Source organism: Pistacia vera, unplaced genomic scaffold (genome assembly GCF_008641045.1).
Source record: "Pistacia vera cultivar Batoury unplaced genomic scaffold, PisVer_v2 Contig78, whole genome shotgun sequence".
In the NCBI taxonomy this organism is placed as follows: Eukaryota; Viridiplantae; Streptophyta; class Magnoliopsida; order Sapindales; family Anacardiaceae; genus Pistacia; species Pistacia vera.
Genome location: NW_022196645.1, coordinates 833,439 through 859,980, shown reverse-complemented (window position 1 = coordinate 859,980; position 26,542 = coordinate 833,439). Strand labels below are relative to the sequence as shown.

General features: G+C 32.5%; 4 protein-coding genes and 1 non-coding gene across 6 annotated transcripts; 3 read left to right on the top strand and 2 right to left on the bottom strand.

Annotated features, from left to right (window-relative positions):
- The first annotated feature begins 96 nt into the window (after positions 1-96).
- Positions 97-176, top strand: TRNAL-UAG. Its single transcript has one exon. It is a non-coding gene; the product is annotated as a tRNA-Leu (tRNA).
- A 991-nt stretch (positions 177-1,167) lies between these two features.
- On the top strand, positions 1,168-5,211 carry LOC116116535 (pyridoxal reductase, chloroplastic). Of its 2 annotated transcripts, XM_031402595.1 has the most exons (9): positions 1,168-1,360; positions 1,445-1,673; positions 2,667-2,760; positions 2,942-3,065; positions 3,308-3,409; positions 3,758-3,909; positions 4,038-4,131; positions 4,719-4,900; positions 4,986-5,211. In XM_031402595.1, exons 1-9 carry the CDS (start codon positions 1,247-1,249, stop codon positions 4,987-4,989), a joined length of 1,095 nt encoding a protein of 364 aa, XP_031258455.1. In that variant the 5' UTR covers positions 1,168-1,246; the 3' UTR covers positions 4,990-5,211. The 2 variants fall into 2 exon arrangements, with proteins under 2 accessions (XP_031258455.1, XP_031258456.1); XM_031402596.1 differs by lacking the exon at positions 4,986-5,211 and having other exon boundaries at positions 4,719-4,904.
- Positions 5,212-6,641: 1,430 nt separating this feature from the next.
- On the bottom strand, positions 6,642-8,662 carry LOC116116539 (ubiquitin-60S ribosomal protein L40). The gene is made up of 5 exons (XM_031402599.1): positions 8,527-8,662; positions 8,342-8,428; positions 7,711-7,813; positions 6,823-6,889; positions 6,642-6,683 (listed from the first exon to the last, which is right to left on the bottom strand). The coding sequence occupies exons 1-5, from the start codon at positions 8,627-8,629 to the stop codon at positions 6,657-6,659; spliced, it is 387 nt and encodes a 128-aa protein (XP_031258459.1). The 5' UTR covers positions 8,630-8,662; the 3' UTR covers positions 6,642-6,656.
- Positions 8,663-12,140: 3,478 nt separating this feature from the next.
- Positions 12,141-14,490, bottom strand: LOC116116537 (ubiquitin-60S ribosomal protein L40). The gene is made up of 5 exons (XM_031402598.1): positions 14,326-14,490; positions 14,141-14,227; positions 13,492-13,594; positions 12,573-12,639; positions 12,141-12,435 (listed from the first exon to the last, which is right to left on the bottom strand). The coding sequence occupies exons 1-5, from the start codon at positions 14,426-14,428 to the stop codon at positions 12,409-12,411; spliced, it is 387 nt and encodes a 128-aa protein (XP_031258458.1). The 5' UTR covers positions 14,429-14,490; the 3' UTR covers positions 12,141-12,408.
- A 5,645-nt stretch (positions 14,491-20,135) lies between these two features.
- LOC116116536 (probable 6-phosphogluconolactonase 4, chloroplastic) lies at positions 20,136-22,212 on the top strand. Its single transcript, XM_031402597.1, has 3 exons — positions 20,136-20,510; positions 20,593-20,728; positions 21,522-22,212. Exons 1-3 carry the CDS (start codon positions 20,155-20,157, stop codon positions 21,984-21,986), a joined length of 957 nt encoding a protein of 318 aa, XP_031258457.1. The 5' UTR covers positions 20,136-20,154; the 3' UTR covers positions 21,987-22,212.
- Positions 22,213-26,542: the final 4,330 nt, after the last annotated feature.

Below are 26,542 nucleotides of genomic sequence, written 5' to 3'. Positions count from 1 at the left end.
AGCGGTAGGGAATTTCACTCTCGAGGGGATGGGAAGAGAGCCAATTTTGTTCTATTAAATATTAATAATATATTTTGGAGTTTACAAAACTCTAAAGACAGTTTGGCCGAGTGGTCTAAGGCGCCAGATTTAGGCTCTGGTCCGAAAGGGCGTGGGTTCAAATCCCACAGCTGTCATAATTTTATTTATTCATTAAAATATCTTTCTTTCAGACTACACTAAAATAATTTTAAACTGTTTCATTCTTATTTCTTACAATTACAATTTACAAATATGGTTTTATAAAAAAAAAAACCTTGGCCAATATCACATTTAAGTACAGAATTTTATTATTATATTATAGAAAAATAATAACACTATTACTCAGTTTTAATAACATAAAATGGATTTTCAAAATAAATTAATTTAAAAATCTATTTCATGCTTATAACTACAAGTATGCAATATTTTTATTAAAAAAAAAACTTGGGCAGAATTTTTTTATTATAGAAAACTAATAACACTGTTATTCACTTTTAATATCATCTTCATATATATGGATATTGTTAGTTTATGTCTAATTTAATCTATTCAGTTTTTATAAATTATCAACCACGGTATTAAGTATGTTGATTAATAGCAAAAGCAACACAAATTTTCATAATTTAAAATCTAAAAGCTGTAACTTTAAACATCAAGTATATATATATATAGTAACTAACTGAAAGAGAAAGAGAGCACCACAAGAATTTTAATATTTAAATAATGTTACATAGATGATAATTATTTATGTATTTATATTATAAAAATATAATATTCAAAAACAGAGATTTTTTAATTTTGTTTTAGTAACTCTTGAGATGTCAATTATTAATTCTAAGTAAAGTAAAGACATTTATTCGAATTATGATTTTTTTAAATAAAGTGAAAAAAAAATATATAGCATTTTATAAAAAGTGAAATACAAAAAATAGTAATTAAACGAATTTCTTTCAAGGGGGCACTATTTCGGGAGGTAAAAAGATAAAAGGGTTATTTTTAAAGATTTCAAATTTCGCCCTTAATATATTGTATGGTAATAAATAATAATTAAGAATTTATATCTTAATTTAAGTTAATATAATACGATAATTTCCAGACTTCATTAATTATTTATCCATTAACGATTGAAAACGGGTGAGAATGAATTCTCACCACAAAACCAGTAAGAAAATGAAACCAAGACTAGACTAATGTTTTGTGAATGAGAAAATAGTTGAAGAGTAAAATGGGTTTCTCTTTCACTACCTCAACTCCAACTCTCAACTTTACTATCAATTCATCTTCTTCCTCCACACCCTTCAAGCCTCCCAAACTTCCTCTGTTTTGGCCATGGCAAAAGGTTCTTTCTTTTCTTTTCTTTCTTTCTCTCTCTCTGAAACAAGCACAAGGCATGTTAAAGAGTATAATTTGGTGTGATGGGCAGGTGAAGATGGGACCAATGACTGTGTCTCCAATGGGGTTTGGGACGTGGGCATGGGGCAACCAGTTTCTTTGGGGGTATGAAGAGTCCATGGACGCTCAGCTTCAACAAACCTTTAACTTAGCTGTTGAGAATGGTATCAATCTCTTTGATACTGCTGATTCTTATGGGACTGGCAGGCTAAATGGAAAAAGCGAAAAACTTCTTGGCAAATTCATCACCGATATTCAGGGTTGGTGTTTGTTTCATTTATTTGTTATTTTTGTAAAAATGTACACTAGACTAAAGCTGCAATTTTAAAACTATGTGCTAATGTGAACTCAAGTATAGGCTTTTTTGCACATCGCTGACCGTTAAAAAATATTTTTATCCAAATTAGGCAGATACTATATTATTTTGGGATGAGATTTTTCACTTAAACTATTGACGCAAATTTTCAGTGGTTGATCTGTTACAATCCAATGGTTTAAGGGTTAATGAGAAGGCAATGAAAATGACCTCCTCCAACTTTCATCTCATATCCGTTAGCTAGCCATAAATTTATGTTCCAATTTAAGTTAAAAGATCCATCTCTATTAATTTTGTTGTTCTTTCTGCTCTTAGCCATTTGACAAATTGTACATATCTAAACTTTGAATTATCTTATGAATAGTTAGTAATTGAAATGTAATTGGCAAGTGGTATAGTTGATTTAATTTGGTTGAATTAATTCCTTATTGCTCAATGTTGAAGTAATTTAATGTTCTACGGCCTTATTAGAACCAAGATGGGAAAAAAAATTCAGTTTCCACCTGTTGCTTAAGCTTTTGTATCAGGTCAATCTTATCCGGTCGTTTAACCTTCGAATGAAGTTATGATCATTTAATACGGAGATGCAACTTGCTGAACCAGATAAGTATGCTTGATTCTATGCCAAATTGTTTGATTTTAACAAGATGTTAAAATAGTTATTATTTACCCATGTGAAATGATCCTCAAGTGAAATGATTAATAGCAACTTGTCAAGTGAGAAAGATTTTCACACTACTTTTATGAGTCACTCTGGTTGAATTCTGTCTGTGAAGCTATGAAGATAACTGAGAATAATCTAACATTCATTTGATCTCCTGAATAAACGACTGATTGGCAATGATAAGCAAATTTCTGCTTATTTAACAATATAATATTATTGTTGTATGTAATAGGTGTTTTTGGTCATCAAGCTTACATATGATTGTATTCTCAGGGCAAAAGCGGATACAAGATGACATTGTGATTGCTACTAAGTTTGCTGCATATCCTTGGCGTCTGACACCAGGGCAGTTTGTTAAAGCTTGCAGGTATGTTTTGCTCAATTTGATGTTTTGATGCTTAAATAGTGTGTGGTTCATTCTCTTTTGACTTTTAATTTATGAAATAATTGTTCCACCTCTGCAAAAAAAGAAAATATAACCAAAGACGGTATTCACTAGCCTTGGCCATTTCATTGATTGTAGAATTTGATGAAGATTGGTTTTCTAGGGCTTCCCGTGATCGGCTGCAAATTGAACAAATTGGGATAGGGCAGTTACACTGGTCTACTGCGAATTATGCACCAGCACAAGAGTTAGCTCTTTGGGATGGTTTGGTGGCAATGTACGAGAAGGTTACCGTTCTTTATGTTTAAATGCTCATCATTTAACAGATGATTTCTATCAATTACCATTGGTTATGAATATTCCTCATATAGTAGGTTGAAATAAATTTGTTTAAATACCCAAAAAAGTTTGTTTCGTTTTCCTTTGTTTAGGAAGCATCTGAATTTTTAAGCTATCCCTAATGCCCTATTAAATAATGTTGCAGAATTATAATTTAATTTGTTAAACTCAAGCAAATGGTCATGTGTAGGGTTTAGTTAAAGCAGTTGGGGTGAGCAATTATGGACCAAGACAGCTTGTGAAGATACACGATTACCTCAAAGCCCGAGGAGTTCCTCTCTGCTCAGCTCAGGTAATAAGTTTATGCAATGTCATCAAGATTAGGATGGCGTGACTTTCACTGGACATGTTGGCTTGACTTCTTTTAGGACCCATACACAAAACAGAATGTTATTTTGCTAGACTCTGCATAAATGGTAGCACTAAGTTTACTGAATATGGCTAGTTACTACAGTCCGATTGAATTATAATATCTTACTGTCTCTTGTGTCTCAAATATGATATGAAAACAAAGGCTCTAAATTACCATACTATTTATGGTTGTAATGCTGTATCTACATTGCTTGTTATTAGCAACATTTTTCTTTTTAGTGGTTAATTGTAAAAGTATATCTTACATCTAAGGAGAACCTAATTTCAGGTGCAATTTTCATTGCTAAGTGTGGGAGACGATCAGCTGGAGATAAAAAATATATGCAACTCTCTCGGCATCCGCTTGATTTCTTATAGTCCTCTAGGACTTGGAATGCTTACTGGGAAATATACAGCTTCTAGACTTCCAAGTGGACCTCGGTATATTGCTTCTATTGGCTATAACATTTAACAAGTGGTAGAATGGCTGACAGATTTTTGTCTTTCTTTTTTTTTTGGTTTAAGTTGCTTGTGGTTGTGTCATGAGAGGATATATTGCTTGCTATCAGGGCCCTGCTATTCAGACAAATCGTTCCCGGATTGGAGCCTTTATTGAGCTCTCTAAGAGAAATTGCAGAAAGACGGCACAAAACCATACCACAGGTATTTGTTTTTGAACTTTGTTTTATTGATTGCTTCACTTTTATGCTTGTTAAACCCTTTTTTTTCAATTAGATATCAGCATACGCAATAACTAAATAAAAATTAAATCGTATACCAGTATTCTTGATTTCATTCAATTTTATGACAGTTGTTATTGGCTTTTACACTGGGTTTTATGGCTGCTATATATGATGGAAACTATTTTCATTTCAAAAAAGCTATCAATTCCAATTTGTGGTATCCCGTCGTTGCATTCCATCTCTAGTTGTACAGCCATTTTCTCCATGCTGCCAATTATTTTTAATTGATAACACTTCACTATTGGCTCATTCCATCTCTTACAGTATTGCCATAGATCTCATCCGCTGTTGTTCATGGCATTTATATTGGCATTGTAAAACTCAATTTTAGAACAAAGTTTGACCTTAAGAATGGTTCTAAAAAGCAAACTTTAACTAAGGACATTGCTTTCATAACAAACTTCATTATCGTCAGTGAGGCACCCAACTTGTAATGCTCATGTTTCTCAACCATAAGTTCTCTTTTTTCCTGTTTTGCATGCCTGATGTTACTCATTTTGTTATCAGGTGGCATTAAACTGGTGCATCTGTAAGGGTACCATTCCGATACCTGGAGTTAAGACAGTTAAACAGGTGGAAGAAAATTTGGGAGCTCTCGGCTGGCACCTCAACTCGGATGAAGTGCTTCAGTTAGAAAAGGCCGCAAGTGAGTCTCCCAGGAAAATGATTCAAAACATATTCCAGACAAGGTGACTCTTATTTCCTCACATTGCTTTTCTAGAACAGCCATAACATAATGTGAAGATATTCCAAATCACTTTGATTTGTGTACAGATAAATTCTGGAGAAAAGCAACAGCTGAGGAGATCCATGTTGGAGTCGGAAGATAAAATAGACCATGGTCTATGTAAAGGCTTTAAATCAATCATTACAAGGGTTTTATTTTCTAGGTTTATATGATTCTGCTTACAAATGCAGAAAATTATGAGAGAATGAAAGGAGTTATTATTTAAGCCCACCAAACTTATTTGTAAACCCCATTAATAATTAAAATTATTTTAAAAAATATAAGTATTTTCCTATTAAAGCTTTTTTTTCAAAAAGTAAATCACTTTGTTTTTATTTAATTTTTTCACCTGGATGTTTATTGAATGATGACTTGCATACTAGTAGCTAGGCTACCATGCCTGCTGGATGAGTTTTTACTATGAAAAGAAGTTGCAAATTTCTCTTCTGATGCATGAAGACCAATGTTTTAACAACCAAACATGGGTAAAACTCGACAAAGTTGTCGGGTCTTGCGTTGACCGGTTTGACTAGACAATCAAACCGGGTGATAAAACTTTTAAAATTCAACAAATACATCTCTAAAAATTCGTTCAGTCCCTATAAATTTAAAATTTAGCAAACACACCTCAAATACAAATCGGTCGCCCACCAATTGGCCGCAACGACACCCCAAATGTAATCCTAATCGTCCCTTAAGCCCATTCCCTAGAAACTCTACTCAAGATCTAGTTGAAATCAGTTCAATTTCTATCATATCTCACTGACGTTGACATCAACATTCTAGGCCAGATCTCACTGACGTTGACAACCTTGAACCTTCCCCATCACCCCAAAAATATTCTCCTCTTTCTCCCAACCAAAACCCACCTCACCCCACCCTTGTTAGCCTCACCAATCACTGACAAAAGCTTACTGTTGCCGTAACTAGTTTTTTTAGATTTTCAATCGATTCATTCACCGAAAATCAACTTCATCGCTACCATCGCACTCACCACATTTTATCTTAAAAAGCCCCAACATCCTAACCTTTAATTATTCGTTAACCGTCGTGCCAAATTCTAGGATTTTGATTTTTGGGTGAGTAGAGAAAATGTTAACCCGACCCAATGAAGCTCCAAAATCCCGACTAAACCAATCAGGCCGGGCTTTAAAACAGTGATGAAGACAGCCGTTTCATTAGAATTTGTAGTTTCATGTGAGTGTTTAACTCAGTCGTTTCACAAATATTGTTCCAAGTTACTTATAAACATAGTTACTACCTCGAGGATAAATCAAACATGTCAATAAAGTGACAAGCAGACGTGGGGCTTAGAAAACTTAAAAAAAAAAAGGTTTCATGGAAGATAGATCCCTAAAACACCAGTCTTCTCACAACTGTGCCAGATTTAAGCAATGAAACTAGCCGATTTCTTTGCCCACAAATTCTTGAGTGAATATGTATAAAATAAAACATAATGCGGTAAGCCCATAATACTAACACAAGATATTGCTCAGGGTATGAAAACGATGGTTTCATCAACACATTCAAAAATGAACCAATGTCAAAAGCATATAAGACCTGAGTAATGAGCTACAGAAATCTCAAAACATTTGAATATCATAACAAAAGTCAAATTCTAAACGTTCCATTAGTAGCCGACTCTTTGATGCTACATCATTTAAGTAAATTATCCAGCAACACAACAAAACATGTGGCATCCCTTCAGAATCAACACTCTACTTGATCTTCTTCTTTGGCCTCAGCTGCAATACAAAGAAATAGGAAATGTCAAGAGATTACAGTGATTAAATGATTAAAAGAAGAAAAAATCAACCGTCGAGACACCACCAGAGCTTAAAGCTGTCCAATATAAAAGGTCTAATACTTTTAAGTAAGATTTACCTGGTTGCTGTGCCCACACTTCTTTTTCCTGCAGTTCACAGCGCGAGGGTGCAGACGTGCATAACATCTGTTACAAATATAAATCATCAAGAACTTTTAAGTATCAGATATCAAATATTTGCAAATTAACAGAAAAACAGTAATGAGGATTATTCATTTATAAATGTTATGTAAGAAAAACAGGAACAAAACAGAGCAACAAAGAACTCCCAAACATCCAGGGAACCATGTGGTAACAACTTAAAATATAGTTATCTACATGATTATAAAAATTATCACAGAATTTCCTTGGGAGGATTAATCAACATCTCCACCAAAATTGGACACAATTAAGTGAAAGCTGAAATAAAATTCTTCCACAAAGGGTAAAATGATTCATATTGCAACAACTTGGCCCAAAGACATTGCAAGTTTGCTTATCTGTTATAAGATTAATGCAGGAGAGTATTCTACAACAGAACAAGTAATAAGAAGAAAGCCATATGCAACCCTAATCAAATAAACCCAGTAATTGTCTCTCACACGACTCAAACACAAGACCCCTAGGTATAGCTAACCCCAATGATTAAAGGGCTTGCCATCCAGTAACAGGCTGGGCTACCACAAACACTAGCTCTTAGCTCCAAGAAGTCAAACGTAATTAACCACAATTTTACAATAAAAAGATAACTCCACAATAAACAAATTGTATGCATAATTCCAGACACATAAAAAATAGATTGTTACCTTAAACAAATCAGAGGACAACCAAGGTATTTGAAGAAGAAAAACAGATAGGAATTATTTAACATTTGTAAATAATTACCATGTAACATGAAACCATAATACAATATAAATAAATTCAATCACTCATCTTTAATCACGAAAATAACAACACTCAAGACTCACTTTCGGCAGATCATCTTGTCCTGGTTGTACTTCCTAGCCAAAGCCATCAAAGAAGGCTCAATGATACCACCACGAAGCCTCAGAACCAGATGCAGAGTTGATTCTGAAACAACCGAAATCAATATTTATGTGAGTTAACTAGCTGCAAACAAAAGGGTTAAAAGCAAAATACTGAAAACCAACCTACTCTAACAAAATCCCCTACATAACATACGTAAAACAACAAGCAAGCTCAAAAGCAATTTTCATATTTACAATGGTTACTGAAGTTTCATAATCTAGTTTTTTGCTTCACTTAAAACTAGGCATTAAAAGTAAAACAAACTAAAAACAACTTCCCAATACTCTATACAACTACCTAACCTATTAAGCATCCATTTTAGATGAATATTCACATTAATTAATTAAGCATCAATTATCTTATTAAAACTTATAGATCCAAACATACCAAAACAATCTTAATTGATTATTTAACTTCAATAAAAAAAGAATGAAAAGTGAAGCAAATTAATAATCATTTCCCAATATTAAAAATAAATTAATACTCATTTTACTTGAATATCATCTGCACTAATTAAGAGTCAAATATACAAGTAAAGCCAAAAAATTCCCTCAAAAACAAAAGACTAACCCTTCTGGATATTGTAATCGGCAAGAGTACGGCCATCCTCGAGTTGCTTCCCGGCGAAAATCAGTCTTTGCTGGTCAGGAGGAATACCTGAAGAAAGAAATTACAACAAAAACTCACAGCCTTCAGATCTCGATTCATAATCAAGTACAAATAGAAAATTCATCGTTTGATTTTCAAACACGTACCTTCCTTGTCTTGAATCTTAGCCTTGACATTGTCGATGGTGTCGCTTGATTCGACCTCGAGGGTTATGGTCTTCCCCGTTAGGGTTTTCACGAAGATTTGCATTTTCGTTCTCTGTTCTAGCTCTCAAAGTCTAAAGACCGGTTTGAGGGTTTTGGTTATGAGTCTGTTTATATATGAAGGTTAGGAGTGGGGATTAGGGTTTGTAGAGGGTTTGTTTGGTTACAAGGTTATTTACAGTCCCTGATTGGTTACGGAATTACAAAAGCATATAGGTTTCATTTATTTTTATCAACATACTATCTATTTAATTATTTTCATTTTATATTCAATTAAAAATAATTAATCTTTCAAGTTTACATCCTTTTTGTTGTAACAAATTTATTATGTTTTCATTCTCATCTTCATATTCATAATCATGTTTGGAAGAATTAAAATTCTTTCTTGATATCATTGATAGTTGGAAAAACTCATTTCTAAGGACAAAATCTCAAACTTTAAATTCGAGTTCCACCTATGACGATCTATATTATACAAAGTTTTTCTTTGATCAACTTAATTTATTAGAGGCCCAAACAATTTTGTTTATCCAATCTTATTCCAAAAAATATATGAAGTACATTTTTTATCGTCATATTCCCAAGAACTACCAAAGTCTAATATACACATCTTGAAAAAACAGTACATAAACTAAGCTTTGTTCTCAACTTTAAACTTCATTATATGATTGTATGTCTTCTGTTAAGGTTATTAACCCTCTAAGTCCGAATTAAATGCAAGAGAGGATTTCACTTCCTACTCTATTCATATGGATTAGCCCCGCGGAAGTCATTTTTCTTCAATTTTAAGAAAGGGTATAATTGTGATAAAACAATTAATTTTTCATCTTCCATACTTTTACTTTAGAATTAACAATAAAATACGAAATTTCATCAATAGGAATTTTTGATATTGGGTGTTTTGTTTTATCTCATATTTTACTTGATTAATTTGAATTTACTTTAATTTTTATAACTACAAACATAAAGCTTTGAAGTATAGTTTTTTTTTTAATTATGGTTATATCCCCACTTAAACAGTTAAACTTGAAGATAGAAGCTAAAGACAAAAATAATGAGTGCTAAAAAGGTAAAAATCACTTCCCTGCCTGCTTAGAGTTTTGAACAATTCATTTTCTTTTTTCCCTTGGACCGAATTATAAGTTTAATGGCAATTGGCCATGTGGTTGGTGTGGCTGGCCATAAACATGGGCAAGTGATTTTTAGCCCATGAAACTGATTATTATCCCCACTTTTTAATATTTTCTTTAACCATAATTAAAATTAATAATAATAATTTCTAAATACATTCATACTCTATTTTTTTTTTTTAAAAAAAATTTTAACCTTTATATCTACATAAACTCTAACTCTAACTTTGTTAAACCATTCAAACATTTTTTTTTAATTTCAAGTATATTTGTATTTGATTATCTATAAATAAAGTAATCACATAAAATATGAACCACGGGATGAATCTGAATCTAAAGAAGAAAAAATATGTTTCAATTTTGAAATTGGGAAAAAATAGTATAAACAAAAAACCTAATTAAATTTAAAATTAGTGAAAGGGGTGCAAATAAAATAAAATAAAATAAAAACTCAATTAAACCTAATTAAGTAGGACTACTTTTGATATTAAATAGGGTTTAAATAGATTTTTTTTTTTTTTTAAAAAATAGAATAAAGATGAATTTAGTAATAGGTTATATGAGGGGTATGCATATACGCAAAACCCCAATACCCGAATTGAACCAAACCGACCCATGCGGTTTGGTTTGGTTTTATAACAAATTTCGGGTTAACAGGGTTTAAAAGATTGAAACTGTTCGAATGTGTTTGTTTTATTATTTTGGGTATAATTTTTGAAAAAGTTGACTTGAGTGGTTATTACAAGATAAGATTTGAAAATTAACAAAAACACCCTCCTATATTTGTTAATTTACTAAACACCCTTCCAATAAAATATTAAAAATTAACAAAAACACCCCCACCCACCCATTAAATGCCGGCAGCTGGCCACCACCGCCGAAGGGTGGCTAGAAGTCATTGTAATAGCGCACGACTGGCTGAAAACGTCCACATGGAGGTACGTAATTTAATTTATGCTCTTATACCTTTGGTTGATTTTTGCTAAAGTTATTTTAAGAAAATGTGAAGAAAATGCCTTAAATTTGCATTAAAGGTAAAATGGTTTTTTCACTCAAAATTAGTTGAAAAAGTGGGGAGTGAAAAGAGAGAGAATTTGATGGAGAATGCAATAAAAATGATGGCATTATGGTAATTGACTAAGAGATATAGATGAAATTTTAAAGAAAGTGTAAGGGCAATGGGAAACTATATATAATTTTATGTTATATCAAGGATTGAAGAATGAAACCCTAGTCACTCTTCAACCCATTTTCATGCCACTTCTCCTCCAAATCCTCTCAATTTCTTCACTTATTTTTCAAAAGAAATTCATAGATTTTGGGTATTTTTGAGTAGATTTTCAATCCTAAGCAACTTTACATACATTCTGTAATCCATGCAACAAGTCTTCAACATATCCTCAAGTATTTGATTCATTCTCTCTGTCTGACCATCTGTTTAAGGATGGTAGATGGTACTAAAAGCCAATCTGGCACCCAAGTTCCTCTGTAAACTACTCCAAAAAGCTGGGACAAATCTAGAATATCTATCTGATACTATTGTCTTGGGTACTCCATGCAATCTCCTTATCTCTTTAATGTAAATATGAGCCAATTGATCCCAGTGCCAGAAGTGTGGAAGAAATCATTATGGGGAGTGTCTTAGAGATTTGGGCCGAAATGTATGATATAGGTGCCAGCAACCAGGATATATGATGAAAGATTGTAAAGCCCCTCATACACCCGCAGCACAGACACCTAGAGGTACCAATGCTCGAGTGTTCACAATAACCCAGAGTGAAGCTGAAGCTAGCCCATCCGCAGTTACGGGTCAGTTGTTATTTCATTTAGTTCCCCTTTTTGCATTAATTAAGTCTGGAGTCACACATTCATTCATTGCACATGGGATTTTAGAGAGATTAGGTTTAAAACCTATTAGAGTGGATTGTCCCATTAAGATAGAGTTACCAGATGGTGTTAGTGTAGTAACTCAAGAAATGCTTTCAAGCATAGAGTTTCATTATTTTTATCAACATACTATCTATTAATTATTTTCATTTTATATTCAATTAAAATATTAATCTTTCAAGTTTACATCCTTTTTGTTGTAACAAATTTATTATGTTTTCATTCTCATCTCATATTCTAATCATGTTTGGAAGAATAAATTCTTTCTGATATCATTGATAGTTGGAAAAACTCATTTCTAAGGACAAAACTCAAACTTTAATTCGAGTTCCACCTATGACGATCTATATTATACAAAGTTTTTCTTGATCAACTTAATTTATTAGAGGCCCAAACAATTTTGTTTATCCAATCTTTTCCAAAAATATATAAGTACTTTTTTTATCGTCATATTCCCAAGAACTACCAAAGTCTAATATACACATCTTTACTAGCCGATTTCTTTGCCCACAAATTCTTGAGTGAATATGTATAAAATAAAACATAATGCGGTAAGCCCATAATACTAACACAAGATATTGCTCAGGGTATGAAAACGATGGTTTCATCAACACATTCAAAAATGAACCAATGTCAAAAGCATATAAGACCAGAGTAATGAGCTACAGAAATCTCAAAACATTTGAATATCATAACAAAAGTCAAATTCTAAACGTTCTATTAATAGCCGACTCTTTGATGCTACATCATTTAAGTAAATTATCCAGCAACACAACAAAACATGTAGCATCCCTTCAGAATCAACACTCTACTTGATCTTCTTCTTTGGCCTCAGCTGCAATACAAAGAAATGGGAAATGTCAAGAGATTACAGTGATTAAATGATTAAAAGAAGAAAAATTAACGTCGAGACACCACCATCTCTTAAAGCTGTCCAATATAAAAGGTCTAATACTTTTAAGTAAGATTTACCTGGTTGCTGTGCCCACACTTCTTTTTCCGGCAGTTCACAGCGCGAGGGTGCAGACGTGCATAACATCTGTTACAAATATAAATCATGAAGAACTTTTAAGTATCAGATATCAAATATTTGCAAATTAACAGAAAAAGAGTAATGAGGACTATTCATTTATAAATGTTAAGTAAGAAAAACAGGAACAAAACAGAGCAACAAAGAACTCCCAAACATCCAGGGAACCATGTGGTAACAACTTAAAATATAGTCATCTACATGATTATAAAAATTATCACAGAATTTCCTTGGGAGGATTAATCAATATCTCCACCAAAATTGGATACAATTAAGTGAAAGCTGAAATAAAATTCTTCCACAAAGGGTAAAACGATTCATATTGCAACAACTTGGCTCAAAGACATTGCAAGTTTGCTTATCTGTTATAAGATTAATGCAGCACAGAGTATTCCACAACAGAACAAGTAATAAGAAGAAAGCCATATGCAACCCTAATCAAATAACCCATCTACTCATCATACTCAGGAAAGAAACCCAGTAAGTGTCTCTCCCACGACTCAAACACAAGACCCCTAGGTATAGCTAACCCCAATGACTAAAGGGTTTGCCATCCAGTAACAGGCTGGGCTACCACAAACACTAGCTCTTAGCTCCAAGAAGTCAAACGTAATTAACCACAATTTTACAATAAAAAGATAACTCCAAGATAAACAAATAGTATGCATAATTCCAGACACATAAAAAATAGATTGTTACCTTAAACAAATGAGAGGGCAACCAAGGTATTTGAAGAAGAAAAACAGATAGGAATTATTTAACATTTGTGAATAATTACCATGTAACATGAAACCATAATACAATATATATAAATTCAATCACTCATCTTTAATCACGAAAATAACAACACTCAAGACTCACTTTCGGCAGATCATCTTGTCCTGGTTGTACTTCCTAGCCAAAGCCATCAAAGAAGGCTCAATGATACCACCACGAAGCCTCAGAACCAGATGCAGAGTTGATTCTGAAACAACCGAAATCAATATTTATGTGAGTTAACTAGCTGCAAACAAAAGGGTTAAAAGCAAAATACTGAAAACCAACCTACTCTAACAAAATCCCCTACATAACATACGTAAAACAACAAGCAAGCTCAAAAGCAATTTTCATATTTACAATGGTTACTGAAGTTTCATAATCTAGTTTTTTGCTTCACTTAAAACTAGGCATTAAAAGTAAAACAAACTAAAAACAACTTCCCAATACTCTACACAATTACCTAACCTATTAAGCATCCATTTTAGATGAATATTCACATTAATTAATTAAGCATCAATTATCTTATCAAAACTTATAGATCCAAACATACCAAATGACTAACCCTACCAAAACAATCTTAATTGATTATTTAACTTCAATACAAAAAAGAGTGAAAAGTGAAGCAAATTAATAATCATTTCCCAATAATAAAAATAAATTAATACTCATTTTATTTGAATTTCATCTGCACTAATTAAGAGTCAAATATACAAGTAAAGCCAAAAAATTCCCTCAAAAACAAAAGACTGACCCTTCTGGATATTGTAATCGGCAAGAGTACGGCCATCCTCGAGTTGCTTCCCGGCGAAAATCAGTCTTTGCTGGTCAGGCGGAATACCTGAAGAAAGAAATTACAACAAAAACTCACAGCCATCAGATCTCGATTCATAATCAAATACAAATAGCAAATTCATCGTTTTATTTTCAAACACGCACCTTCCTTGTCTTGAATCTTAGCCTTGACATTGTCGATGGTGTCGCTTGATTCGACCTCGAGGGTTATGGTCTTCCCCGTTAGGGTTTTCACGAAGATCTGCATTTTCGTTCTCTGTTCTAGCTCTCAAACTCTAAAGACCGGTTTGAGGGTTTTGGTTATGAGTTTGTTTATATCTGAAGGTTAGCGGTGGGGATTAGGGTTTTTAGAGGGTTTGTTTGGTTACAAGGTTATGTACAGTCCCTGATTGGTTACGGAATTACAAAAGCACATAGGATTCATTTATTTTTATTGAAACTTGACCTGTTTATCAAGATACTATCTATTTAATTTTAAAAATTATTTTCATTTTATATTCAATTAAAAATAATTAATCTTTCAAGTTTACATCCTTTTTGTTGTAACAAATTTATTATGTTTTCATTCTCATCTTTATATTTATAATCATGTTTGGAAGAATTAATATTCTTTCTTGATTACGTTCTTCTATTTTCACTTGAACAAATACATTGATAATTTTTTACAATTTCTCCGACAAATATACGGATATTGTAAGGACAAAATCTCAAACTTTAAATTCGAGTTCCACATATGATGATCTATATTATACAAAGTTTTTCTTTGATCAACTTAATTTATTAGAGGCCCAAACAATTTTGTTTATCCAATCTTATTCCAACAAATATATGAAGTACATTTTTGATCATATAGAGCTCCATGAGTCATACCGTTAACATTAAGTGATCTAATATACATGCTCATAACACATCTTCAAGGTTTAAGGCTGGAAAAAAGTACATAAACTAAGCTTTGTGCTCAACTTTAAAGTTCATTATATGATTGTATGTCTTCTGTTAAGGTTTTTAACCCTCTTAAGTTTTTCTTTAACCGAATTAAATGCAATTATTTATAAAATGCTGGAAATGCAAGAGAGGATTTCACTTCCTATTGTCTTTTGTTGGACCAAACCCACTTCAACCCTATCCATATGGATTAGCCCCGCGGAAGTCATTTTTAGTCCCCACCCTTTTTGTTGATGCGTGATTCTAACACCAATTAATCGATATGTGCGCAACGTCGATTGGTCAAGAGGTACACGTGATTATGGGTAGAAAAATGTGAAATAAATGCAATGAGAGCTTTTTAAAGTGGTTCGGATGCTAAGGTAGCAAGTTCTACGTCCACTGATTTGTATTAGTATTGTGGGTCAGGTCGCACGGCGGATTGACTTACAAATGATTGGGAAAAATAAATACAAAGTTTACAAGAGAGAGAGACATAGAGCGAGAGAGAGCTAGTTCCGAGTGTGAAAATAGCCAAATCCCCTTAATGAAGGGGTCTTCCTCCTTTTGTAACAAGATGAATGCAAGTAATCATCATTAAATCTTTGGGTTAGTGTGAATGTCAGGACATAATCCGGCTTTACGTCACATTGCCCACTTCCCAAGCTGATTTCACGCGATTTGGAGCAAGGAAATGGACACGTGGGAGCTCCATAGCGTTTGGCAGGCCTAACGTGCGCTTACCATTCTGACGGGAGCAGGTCACACTTCATCACGTGATTTCCCACGTCAGCCCTTGATTTCCCAGGCATAACACTTTTTATCTTCAATTTTAAGAAAGGGTATAATTGTGATAAAACAATTAATTTTTCATCTTCCATACTTTTACTTTAAAGTATTATACTTGCGGTTATGAAAAAATAAAAGTAAATATAAATAATTAGAATTAACAATAAAATACGAAATTTCATCAATAGGAATTTTTTATATTGGGTGTTTTGTTTTATCTCATATTTTATTGTTAAATTTGATTGATTTGAATTTACTTTAACTTTTATAACTACAAACATAAAGCTTTGAAGTAAAAGTATGGAAGGAGAGAATTATTTTTTTTTTCAATTATAGTTATTTCCCCACTTAAACAGTTAAACTTGAAGATAGAAGCTAAAGACAAAAATAATGAGTACTAAAAAGGTAAAGAGTAATATTACATACACACCACTTATTACATCATTTTCTTACACCATCACAATTTTACTAATAATTATTTTATTATAGTATTAAAAATTTAAAATAATTAAAAATTTGTGTGGATGTGAGATATCATGATATAATGAAAATGGTATAATAGATGATGTAAATATAGCATTACTCAAAGGTATAAATCACTTCCTGCCTGCTTAGAGTTTAGTGGCAATCGGCCATGTGGTTGGTGGGTTGGCCATAAATATGGGCAAGTGATTTTTAGCCCATGAAGCTGATTATTATCCCCACTTTTTAATATATTCTTTAACCATAATTAAAATTAATAATAATAGTTTCTAAATACATTCATACTCTATTTTTTTTTTTTTTTTAATAATAATAGTTTCTAAATACATTCATACTCTATTTTTTTTTTTTTTAACCTTTATTTCTACATAAACTCTAACTCTAAATTTGTTAAACCATTAAAACATTTTTTTTTAATTTCAAGTATATTTGTATTTGATTATCTATAAATAAAGTAATCACATAATATGAACCACGGGATGAATATGAATTGAAAAAAGAAAAAATATGTTTCAAATTTGAAACTGGGAAAAAATAGTATAAACAAAAAACTTAATTAAATTTAAAATTAGTGAAAGAGGTACAAATAAAAAATAAAAAATAAAAACTCAATTAAACCTAATTAAGTAGGACTACTACTTTGATATTAAATAGGGTTTAAATAGATTTTTGTTTTTTAAATAGAATAAAGATGTATTTAGTAATAGGGTATATGAGGGGTATGCATGTACGCAAAACCCGAATATCTGAATTGAACCAAACTGACCCATGCAGTTTGGTTTGGTTTTATAACAAATTCCGGGTTAACAGGGTTTAAAAGATTGAAACTATTCGAATGTGTTTGTTTTATTATTTTGGGTCGAATTTTTGAAAAAGTTGAGTTGGGTGGTTATTACAAGATAAGATTTGAATAACAAAAACACCCTCTTAGATTTGTTAATTTAGCTAAACACTTTTACAATAAAACATTAAAAATTAACAAAAACACCTCCACCCACCCATTAAATGCTGGCCACCACCGCCGAAGAGTGGCTAGATATCATAGTAATAGCGCACGACTGGCTGAATCTGACGAATTGTGTGTCGATACGGACTTTTCTGACCAAATCCACAGTGGATCTGGCAAAAAAAGGTTTCATTTTTTTTTTTAATTAAAACGTGTAATTTGATTGATAAAAATGTTTGTTTATTAATATAAATGAAACCCGTGTCCTTTTTCTTTTGGTTTTTTTTCAAAAAATGTTCTCCAATTTATAATAACCCTTTATTTTATTAGGATTGTTTTCATTTGTTATTTTATCTTTGTAATAGACAACCAACTTATGTCTCTCTATAATAGAAGTATTTTTTTAAAATTTGAAAATAGTCATTTCCCTATGTTTAAATAATATAATAGCTCTCTAATGACTAAATTATTTAATTATGAAACTTTGACAAAAAGTTTAATACGTTGTATAATCAAATTGGATTTAGACAAAATCAATTTAATTTTTTATTCAATTGGATGCAGTTTTCTTAAATTTGATGTGATTGAATTGAATTAAATTTTAATATTGTACAAATTGAACTGAATCATATTTTAATTTTCTATATATTGGATTGAATCGAATTTTAATTTAAAATTGGATTGGACCAAATTGAAAAATCTAAAATCCAATATAAACTTAGTTCGAATTGGATTGAGTAAAAATTACTGGATTCAAACCAACGAACACTCCTGCCTCTAGGGAATACTAATCAGTTCCCTAAATATTGGCTTGCATATGCAAATGTTTTTATATGGAAATGGGTGAATGAGTGACATTACAAAAGCCCTCCATTTTCTTTAATCCATCATTCATTTTATATCACATTTTAACCCTTTTTTTTTTTTTGTTTTTTTTAATTAAATTCTCTATGTTGGACAAAGTTGTAATATATTGTTCACCCTTTTTATATTAAAAATATACTAATAGTATTTAATAATAAAGAAGTGAATAATATAATAAATTGGTGGTTTTGGCTTATGTTTTTATCCATATTCCCAATCATATTCTTCAAATGTTGTTTGGCACGTTATTCCCAAAATATTAGTCTATTTTTTAATTACTTTTAGACCCAACAAGTTTATTAATTTCATTAAATACCCCAGAAAAAAAGTTTAAAAACTAACAAAAACACCCCCACCCCCCAATATTTGCCAGATTCCAGCAACCACCGACGGTGGTAGCCGGAATCTGTCACACGACCACCAGAAAAGGCCAGATCTGGCCGTCAACGACGGCCATATCTTTGGCCAAAGATGGTCTTTTCCGGCAATCGAAGGCCACATCCGGCCTTAGATCTGGCCTTTTCCGGCCAGATCCGTAGTGGATATGGCTGGAAAAGGCCATATCGATCAAATACCCGCTAGATCCGACCGGTATGTGTGATTATCCATTTTTTCGGCCAGATTCCGACGGTGGTGGCCGGAATCTGGCATTGCGGGTGGTAGGAGTGTTTTTATCATTTTACAATATTTTAATATATTAGGGTGTTTATTAAATTAGCAAACTTTGGGGGCTTTTTCATAAATTTTTAAATTTTATCTCGTAATACTTCCCTATCCAACTATCCAATACTATCCCTAAAATCCTACCCAAAATAATAAACCAAACGTACCTAATAATATACCTATGTCAATGATTATAATGGAGATTTGAGAAAGCAAGATTTTAATATTTAATATAATGTAAGAGACAAAAGGTGCTATAATATTAAAAAAAAAAAAAAAAAGATTTCTTATTCAGATAATATTAAAAAAAATCCGAAGATAGTTTGAATAAACACATTGTTAAAGATTTTAGGATCCCTTGATTTTAAAGCTAATTCTTTATCAAATAGGGTAAGATGTTTTATTTGTTTTAGACGTGGGGTCGATTCATCATACACACCAACACGTGCCTATTACAAATGTCGTCATGCCTCGTTACTAACGCCACGTCACTGAGCACTTACCCACTTTCCAACCATTGTCGTTTTAGCATTGTTCCACCTAGCCATTAACCTGTTTCCGACCCGGGTTTTAACAGATCCAAATTCCAATCGGGTTTAATAGTATATAAACATTATTCTTTTATTTTAATTAGTGTTTATTATTATATCATATAAAATTTCAAAAAAAAAAAAAACTTATTTCAATTGAATATGTTTTTCTAATATTTTATTTTTGAAAAAAAATAGTAAAATTCTATTACATTCAAACTTTTTAGAGAAATTATATTAAATAAACTATTTTTAAAGACTCAATTAAAAATAGTTTGCTCCCAAAAGTAATTCAAGAAATAGTCATACCTCAAAAGTTTTCAATTGAACTAAAATACTTTTATATCAATTACTAATAAAAACTGATATGTATAATGTCTTAAAATTAAAAAAAAAATTAATATCGAATAAAATTTGGAGATACAATCTAAACGTAAGTCTCTATTATCAATGAAAACTGATAAAAATAACATCTTAAAACAAAATTAATTTCATCTGTTCATCAATAATTAGTCTCGATTATTTAAATTTTTTTAATTAAAAAATAGATAACTTAGTCTAACAAACATTGAAATTTTCAGAATAAGAAAATTTCTTTTATAAATAAGTTATTTATGGACTCACACCAAGAATTACTTAATAAATAATTTCCCTTTTTTTTTTTTGGGTCATAACATAAGGTCTGACAGATTTTAAAACCGGGTCAAAACAGACCCGATAATTTCCCATCTTTAGCCGAAAGTCAAAAGGTAAAATTCACCACCAAACCCACAAATGGCCTCCACCTCTATCACATTTTGTAATGCTCTACGCACTCTTTCCTGCTCCCCACGAAGCATATTTAACACTCAACTCCACGCTCTTCAACTGATCAGATCAAGCCGGCCAATCGTTTTTCGAAGCGTTTCTGTGATCGCCACGGATCCGAGCAAGTTCAAGTGCGTAAGAACCAAGGCATCAATGGCTGAGACTTCCACTGACAACAAAAAGAAGGTGCAAGTGTTTGATTCTGAGGAAGATCTCGCTGTTTCACTGGCCAAATACACGGCCGACTTGTCGGAGAAGTTTTGTAAAGAGAGGGGTAGTTTCACTGTCGTTTTGTCCGGTGGTTCACTCATCAAGTCACTCAGGTATCATATTGGAATGAAATTAAAGTTTCGGGACTGTTTAATAGAGCTGATTAAATTGTGGTTGATTTTTTTTTTAATTTAGGAAATTGGTGGATCAGCCGTATGTTGATTCAATTGAATGGGAGAAATGGCACGTTTTTTGGGTGGATGAGAGAGTTGTTCCGAAGGATCATGAAGATAGTAATTATAAACTAGCGTTTGATGGCTTTCTCTCTAAGGTATAATTTTTACAAGTCTTTTACTTACCATTTAACGTTTTAGAATCATTAATCTTTATTAAATGGGAAATGTTTATCAACATTTTGAAAGTGAAACTCTTTTGGATTTTATAATTATTTTGATGTTTGCCACACCTGTTCAATGATAATTAATTGGATTTGCACACTGCACACTGAAATAATATAGTTAGTTTTTGTAACATCCTTTATAAACCTGATTAAATTTTAATCCCCTTGAAAATCAATCACTTTTAAAAGTGTTTACCAACAAGTATTTTTGGGTCCCCGCTTAGGAATTAATTGATTATTTATTCTGCTCCAAGAATCTCAATTAGACATCAAAAGATACCAAGTTGGTCAATAACATATAGGTTTCAATTTACCGAGGAGCACAGGAATGCATAATGGTATTTGAACATTTGGGTATTTGTAGCTTGAGTTGAATGGCTAACCTTCAGCCACTAATCTTCTGATTATAAGACTTAGGTGATTTGTCTCTTTAATTGCTCAATCTTGAGTTCTTAGTGAGTTCATACTCGTATTATGATTGCTTTTGTTTGAAACTCTGTTCTTTTTTATTCAGTTGTATATTTAAGAAAATTCACATCTGCTAGTAACTTTTTACGGTTTGGGATCTTTTGTTAATTTGGCAATTGTTAGCTGGTCATATGCTTTTATTCCTTTTGTATGAATAACAATGTGAATTTTCAGTCAAGGCAGTTTGCATCTTTAGTCGTATTTTTTCTGAAATGCCTGCTTAACCTTTTAAATCTTCTTCCCTATTTTCCGAAAGGTACCAATTACCCCTGGTAACGTTTATTCTATCAATGATTCACTGTCGGCGGAGGGTGCAGCTGAAGATTATGAGATCTGTCTCAAACATTTGGTTAAGAGTAATATAATAGATGTATCACCAGCCACTGGGTTGCCAAAGTTTGATCTCATGCTTCTGGGTATGGGCCCGGATGGACATGTAGCTTCTCTATTTCCAGGGCATCCTCTTGTAAACGAGAAAGAGAAATGGGTTACCTTCATTAAAGACTCACCAAAGCCACCTCCAGAGAGGATCACTTTTACCTTTCCAGTAATCAACTCATCTGCATATAATGCACTTGTGGTGTGCGGTGCTGGGAAAGCTGGTCCAGTGCAGGCTGCTTTGGGAAATAGTCAGAATTCTGATAAGCTGCCTGTTCAAATGGTTTCAGCAGAAGTTGAATTAGCTTGGTTTCTAGACAAAGATGCAGCTTCAAAACTTTAAGTGGTTGGAAAATCTAGCGATGTGAGCAGATCCATGTAATATCTACTGTCTTTATTTTGTGCTTTGTGTACTTTGTGGTTTGTTTGATCGATGGATAGGAGCTACTGGATATTGTAATACTGGTAATAGGTATGGACTAATAAGGCTTTTCTTCTTCTGCTATGGCAAGAGAAAAGGGTTTGAATCGAATAAAATTTTACGTCCAAGGCTCTTATAGTTATGTTTTATTTTTCTTGAATTAATATTCCTTATGATGGTGTAGTTGTGATGAGCTAGAGTAGCCACTGATATTACCATTTGGTTCTTATTTTTCATATAATCAGTTGAAGACGTAAACAATTTCATCTATTTTTGGTGTTGGTGGTGGGTGAATGGCTAAGTAATGAGTTGGTTAAATTTCATTATGGGTTTGTGGGCTCGTTACAAGGTTCATGGGTGGGTCCAATGACAAAGAGTTTCCTTGGATTGAGAAGCCCATGGCCATGAACATTGTGACCGAAAGAGTTTTCTTGTAATGTCTACAGAAGAGAATTATCACCCACCAAAATCATCAATTCCTAGCAAGTAATGTCTTGTATGGGAAGATGCTCTGCCCAAGAAGATAATCTTTTGTTTATCTTTCTTATTTAAACCTTGGGATCTACTAATCAACTTTGCTTCCATAAGCTACTAACTCATTCTTTAATAATTGTATTGAAATTGTGGTATAATTGTTGAAGCAACTATACCATAGCATGCCATTGCTGAAACAGAAAAGTAATAATGCTAATGGTTTTATTATCCCCCCCAAAAAAAAGTAAAGATGTTAGCATAAAGATGAAATTGAAAATAAGATATTGAAATGAAGTCACTGTCTTATGGAAGATTGAGCCCTCTCTTTGCTCTTCATTTATTCTCTTCAATCCCTTTCATCATTCCAAAAAGTTAGTCTGCCCTATCTTTTTTTTTTAATTAATTTTAGTGTCCCAATCTTTTCTTTTGTTTCCTCTTTATCTTTTATAGACACTGCGCCTCAAATTGTTGACTCAAATTCATTATTATTTTCACATTTTGTATGAGTGTCAAAGCCATATTTGGGAACCATTTAACTTTCCCAAAGATCATTAAATATTATTATCCAAAATCACGCCCAAGCCCAACATCAACACCTATCATTTTGTCTCAATAATTTCACCAATTTCTAGAAAGAGAAAAAGATGAAAAAAAAATTTAAACATAATAAAATGATATTCATAGTTTCCAACAGGATTTAAAGGCATGAAGATAGAAAATGGATTGGATTGAAAAAGTGAAAACTGGAATTGATTGAGCTCTGAAGTCTTAATTCTGCTAGGTGGACCATTAGCAAATATTTTTTAAGTCTAATTGACATCCACGATAAGGACAAGATTATCATTATTGTCTAAATCAGCACAAGTTTGGCTGGATTTGACCAAATCCTAATTGAAGAAATTTTAAAATTTTAAAAGCTTGTACTATTTCCGGGTTAGCGACCTTTCGTCCTTAAGGTTTATACTTTGGGGTAGTTTGGTTCAGGGTTAAGTGGCATTACTGGGGTAATATTATCTTATATTATTTGATTACCACGTTTGGTTGTCAAATAATATAAGATACCAGTAATCTTCAAATACCAATAGTGGTTACTATTGGTAATATAAGAGGTAATCTGAATACCTCAATTTTCTTAGGTTTTCTGAGATTACCAGGGGTTATCTTTTTTTGTTACAATTTTATCCCTTATTAATAAAAATTTTGGACAATAATACCTCTACTTTAAAACAAATTTACATTAATATCCTATTTCAATTTTACCCTTGTTTAATTAAAATTTTGGACAATAATGCCCTTATATTTAAAATAATTTACAGACCACCACTGCCACCAAGCCACCACCACCACAGCCACCCAGCCACCACCGCCGACAGCGGTTCCACCACCATGGACCACCGCCGGAAAATTGCCGGAGTCCCTAAAAACACTGGAAATTATGTGGGAGCTCCGGGAGGCTTCGATATGGCCGTTTTTGGCCATATTGATGGCGAAAACGCCATATCGGGCCAGATCTGGCCGGAAATGGCCAGATAGGAAATGGCCAGATCTATTCTGCCATTTCCGACCAGATCCCTGCCATTATCGGCCGGTCTGGACCAGACCTGGCCGTTACGGCCAGATCTGGTCCAGAACTGGCCGCTATGGCCAGGAATCTGGCCGTTAACGGCCAGATCTGGCCTGATTGGCTGTTTTCGGCCATCAATATGGCCGAAACGGCCATAACAAGCCTTCCGGAGCCTCCCACAGAATTCCTTCTTTTTAGGGGCTCCGGCGATTTCCGCGGTTTGTTCGCGGTGGTGGCAGGCGGCGGCAGGAGTGGGGGTGATTTCGTCATGAATTAAAGTTTTTTATAAGCGGGGGTGTTTTAGCTATCTGAAATATTGGGGTTAAAAAATTATTCAAAAATTAATAATAAAAATAATATTATATTAATATTTAAAAGAGGGCAATTTAGTAATTTAAATAACATACCCACCAATTTATTCCCATAACCAAAATATATCAATATACTATACATACCCCACACTAACCAAACATATTTTCTAAAGATTCCCAGTAATCTTCCAAGGTAATCTATCTTTCCAGTAATTCAATATTCCCAGTAATCTAACATTCTTGAACCAAACGCCCCTTTATAGTTTATTGCAATTATCTCTAGTACTATGCGATGGGAACAGTTTAACCATTCAAATGAAAATTTTCAATAAAAAATCTATAATACCCTTGATTTCTTATTACTGTTATTAAATTATCATTATAAATACAAAAATTTATCAAAGCAAAAACCAAAATGAACACCATAAAAATTTAAAATATCCAATTTTTTTCTTTTTCTAACATATTTATTTTATTCATTCTAATAGTATGTGAATAAGATGACGGGCTATTTTAGACTTTTGCTTAAAAGTCTCACCTTACTAGATTAAACTGTTCATATCTAATAGACTAAACTAAAATAAGTGAATATACTATGAACCTGAAGGATGAAAGTGCAAATAACCCCTATGCTCACATCAAAAAGCATCCTATGCTCCCTTGGAAATTGGATTTTTTTTAGTAAACCCCTATTTGTTTCGCCTTTTTGCAGTGACCACTTGTTAGTTTAAGAAATGTGCCCTAGTGTTTGTTGGTTTTAGAAATATAACACTAGCCCTCATGTGTTTGGCCTATTTTGTAATGAGTATTTGCTGGTCTCGAAAATATCATCAATTAAACCTTCAAATTTATCAATAATTTCATCAATCCAACCTCTAAAAAATATATTAACCTTTCAACAATATTATCAAATTTGATAGAACGTTATTTTCTTCAAACTTAAACAGAATAATATAACAGTCCATAAAAAATGGGAGTTAGGATTGTATTTTTAAAACCAGAGAATGCTCACAATAAAAATGCCAAACATACGGGGGGGTTTACTATGAAAAAACCTCTAAAATTTACCTTAAAATTAAAGTCTTACCTAAAATTGTTTTGACTAAAATTAATGAATAATTATGAAAAAGAAAAAGAAAAGAAAAAGAAAATTGTATACTTTAAATCAAGAAAATATGGTTTGGCACCAAGGATGGACCTACATATTAGTGGGTGGGGGCTAGTGACCCCACTCACTAAAAAAAATCATTAATTTGTTTTGGGTTTTTGTTTTGACTAAGCGCATATTTGTAATAATGTTATTAAATTTGACTCTACTCATTTACTATTTCGTGTATATATATATTCAATGATTATATTCTTAAAATTAATTTTTGGGTTCGTCCTTGATTGAGGAGTTGTTAGAAATTAATAATGATAGTGGGAACTAGAAAGGTGGGACTTTTAAGTGTAAGCCAAATTTGAAGAAATGAAGCTTATTCAACTCTTTGCTTTATCTTCATTAAAATTCTTGTAATACAATACTCAATTCTATTGCATGCAATCGGTTGGGTGAACTTAACTTGTACCTACTTGCTTAGTCATACCTCTATTTCATTATTTTAATTTAATTGGTTTTATACATAAGTTGTTATAATAAGACTTTTCTGAGTTAGATATTGAGCTTCTATTATTTGCCATGTGAATCAATATCTTATTGTTATGTGTTGCATTAAATTATGAGGTAAGATATGAAGACATCGTAGATAGAACTCATCATAAGTCATCGTTTTCTCTTGTTTTCATACGTTTTTTTCTACTCTATTTAGAGTAAACGACTTTTTCCCACCAAAATTATGGCTTAATGACACTTTTCTACTCATAGATTTTTAAAATACCATTTCACTACCAAAATTTATATTCCGTTTCTGATTCCGGTATTATTGCGACCTCCACTATCACCATTCTCTTTCCCTATCATCACTCACCAAAACGCCTCAAACCCTACTCTCATTGACTTCGTCAATCGTCGGCAATTAAGCGATTACGTTTGCACAACCATGCCTCCTAAGTCAAATTTCGATCAATCCCAACAATTAAAATCCTACCTTCCATTACCAAAAGCTCATCAACTCCCATCTTAAAGCCCC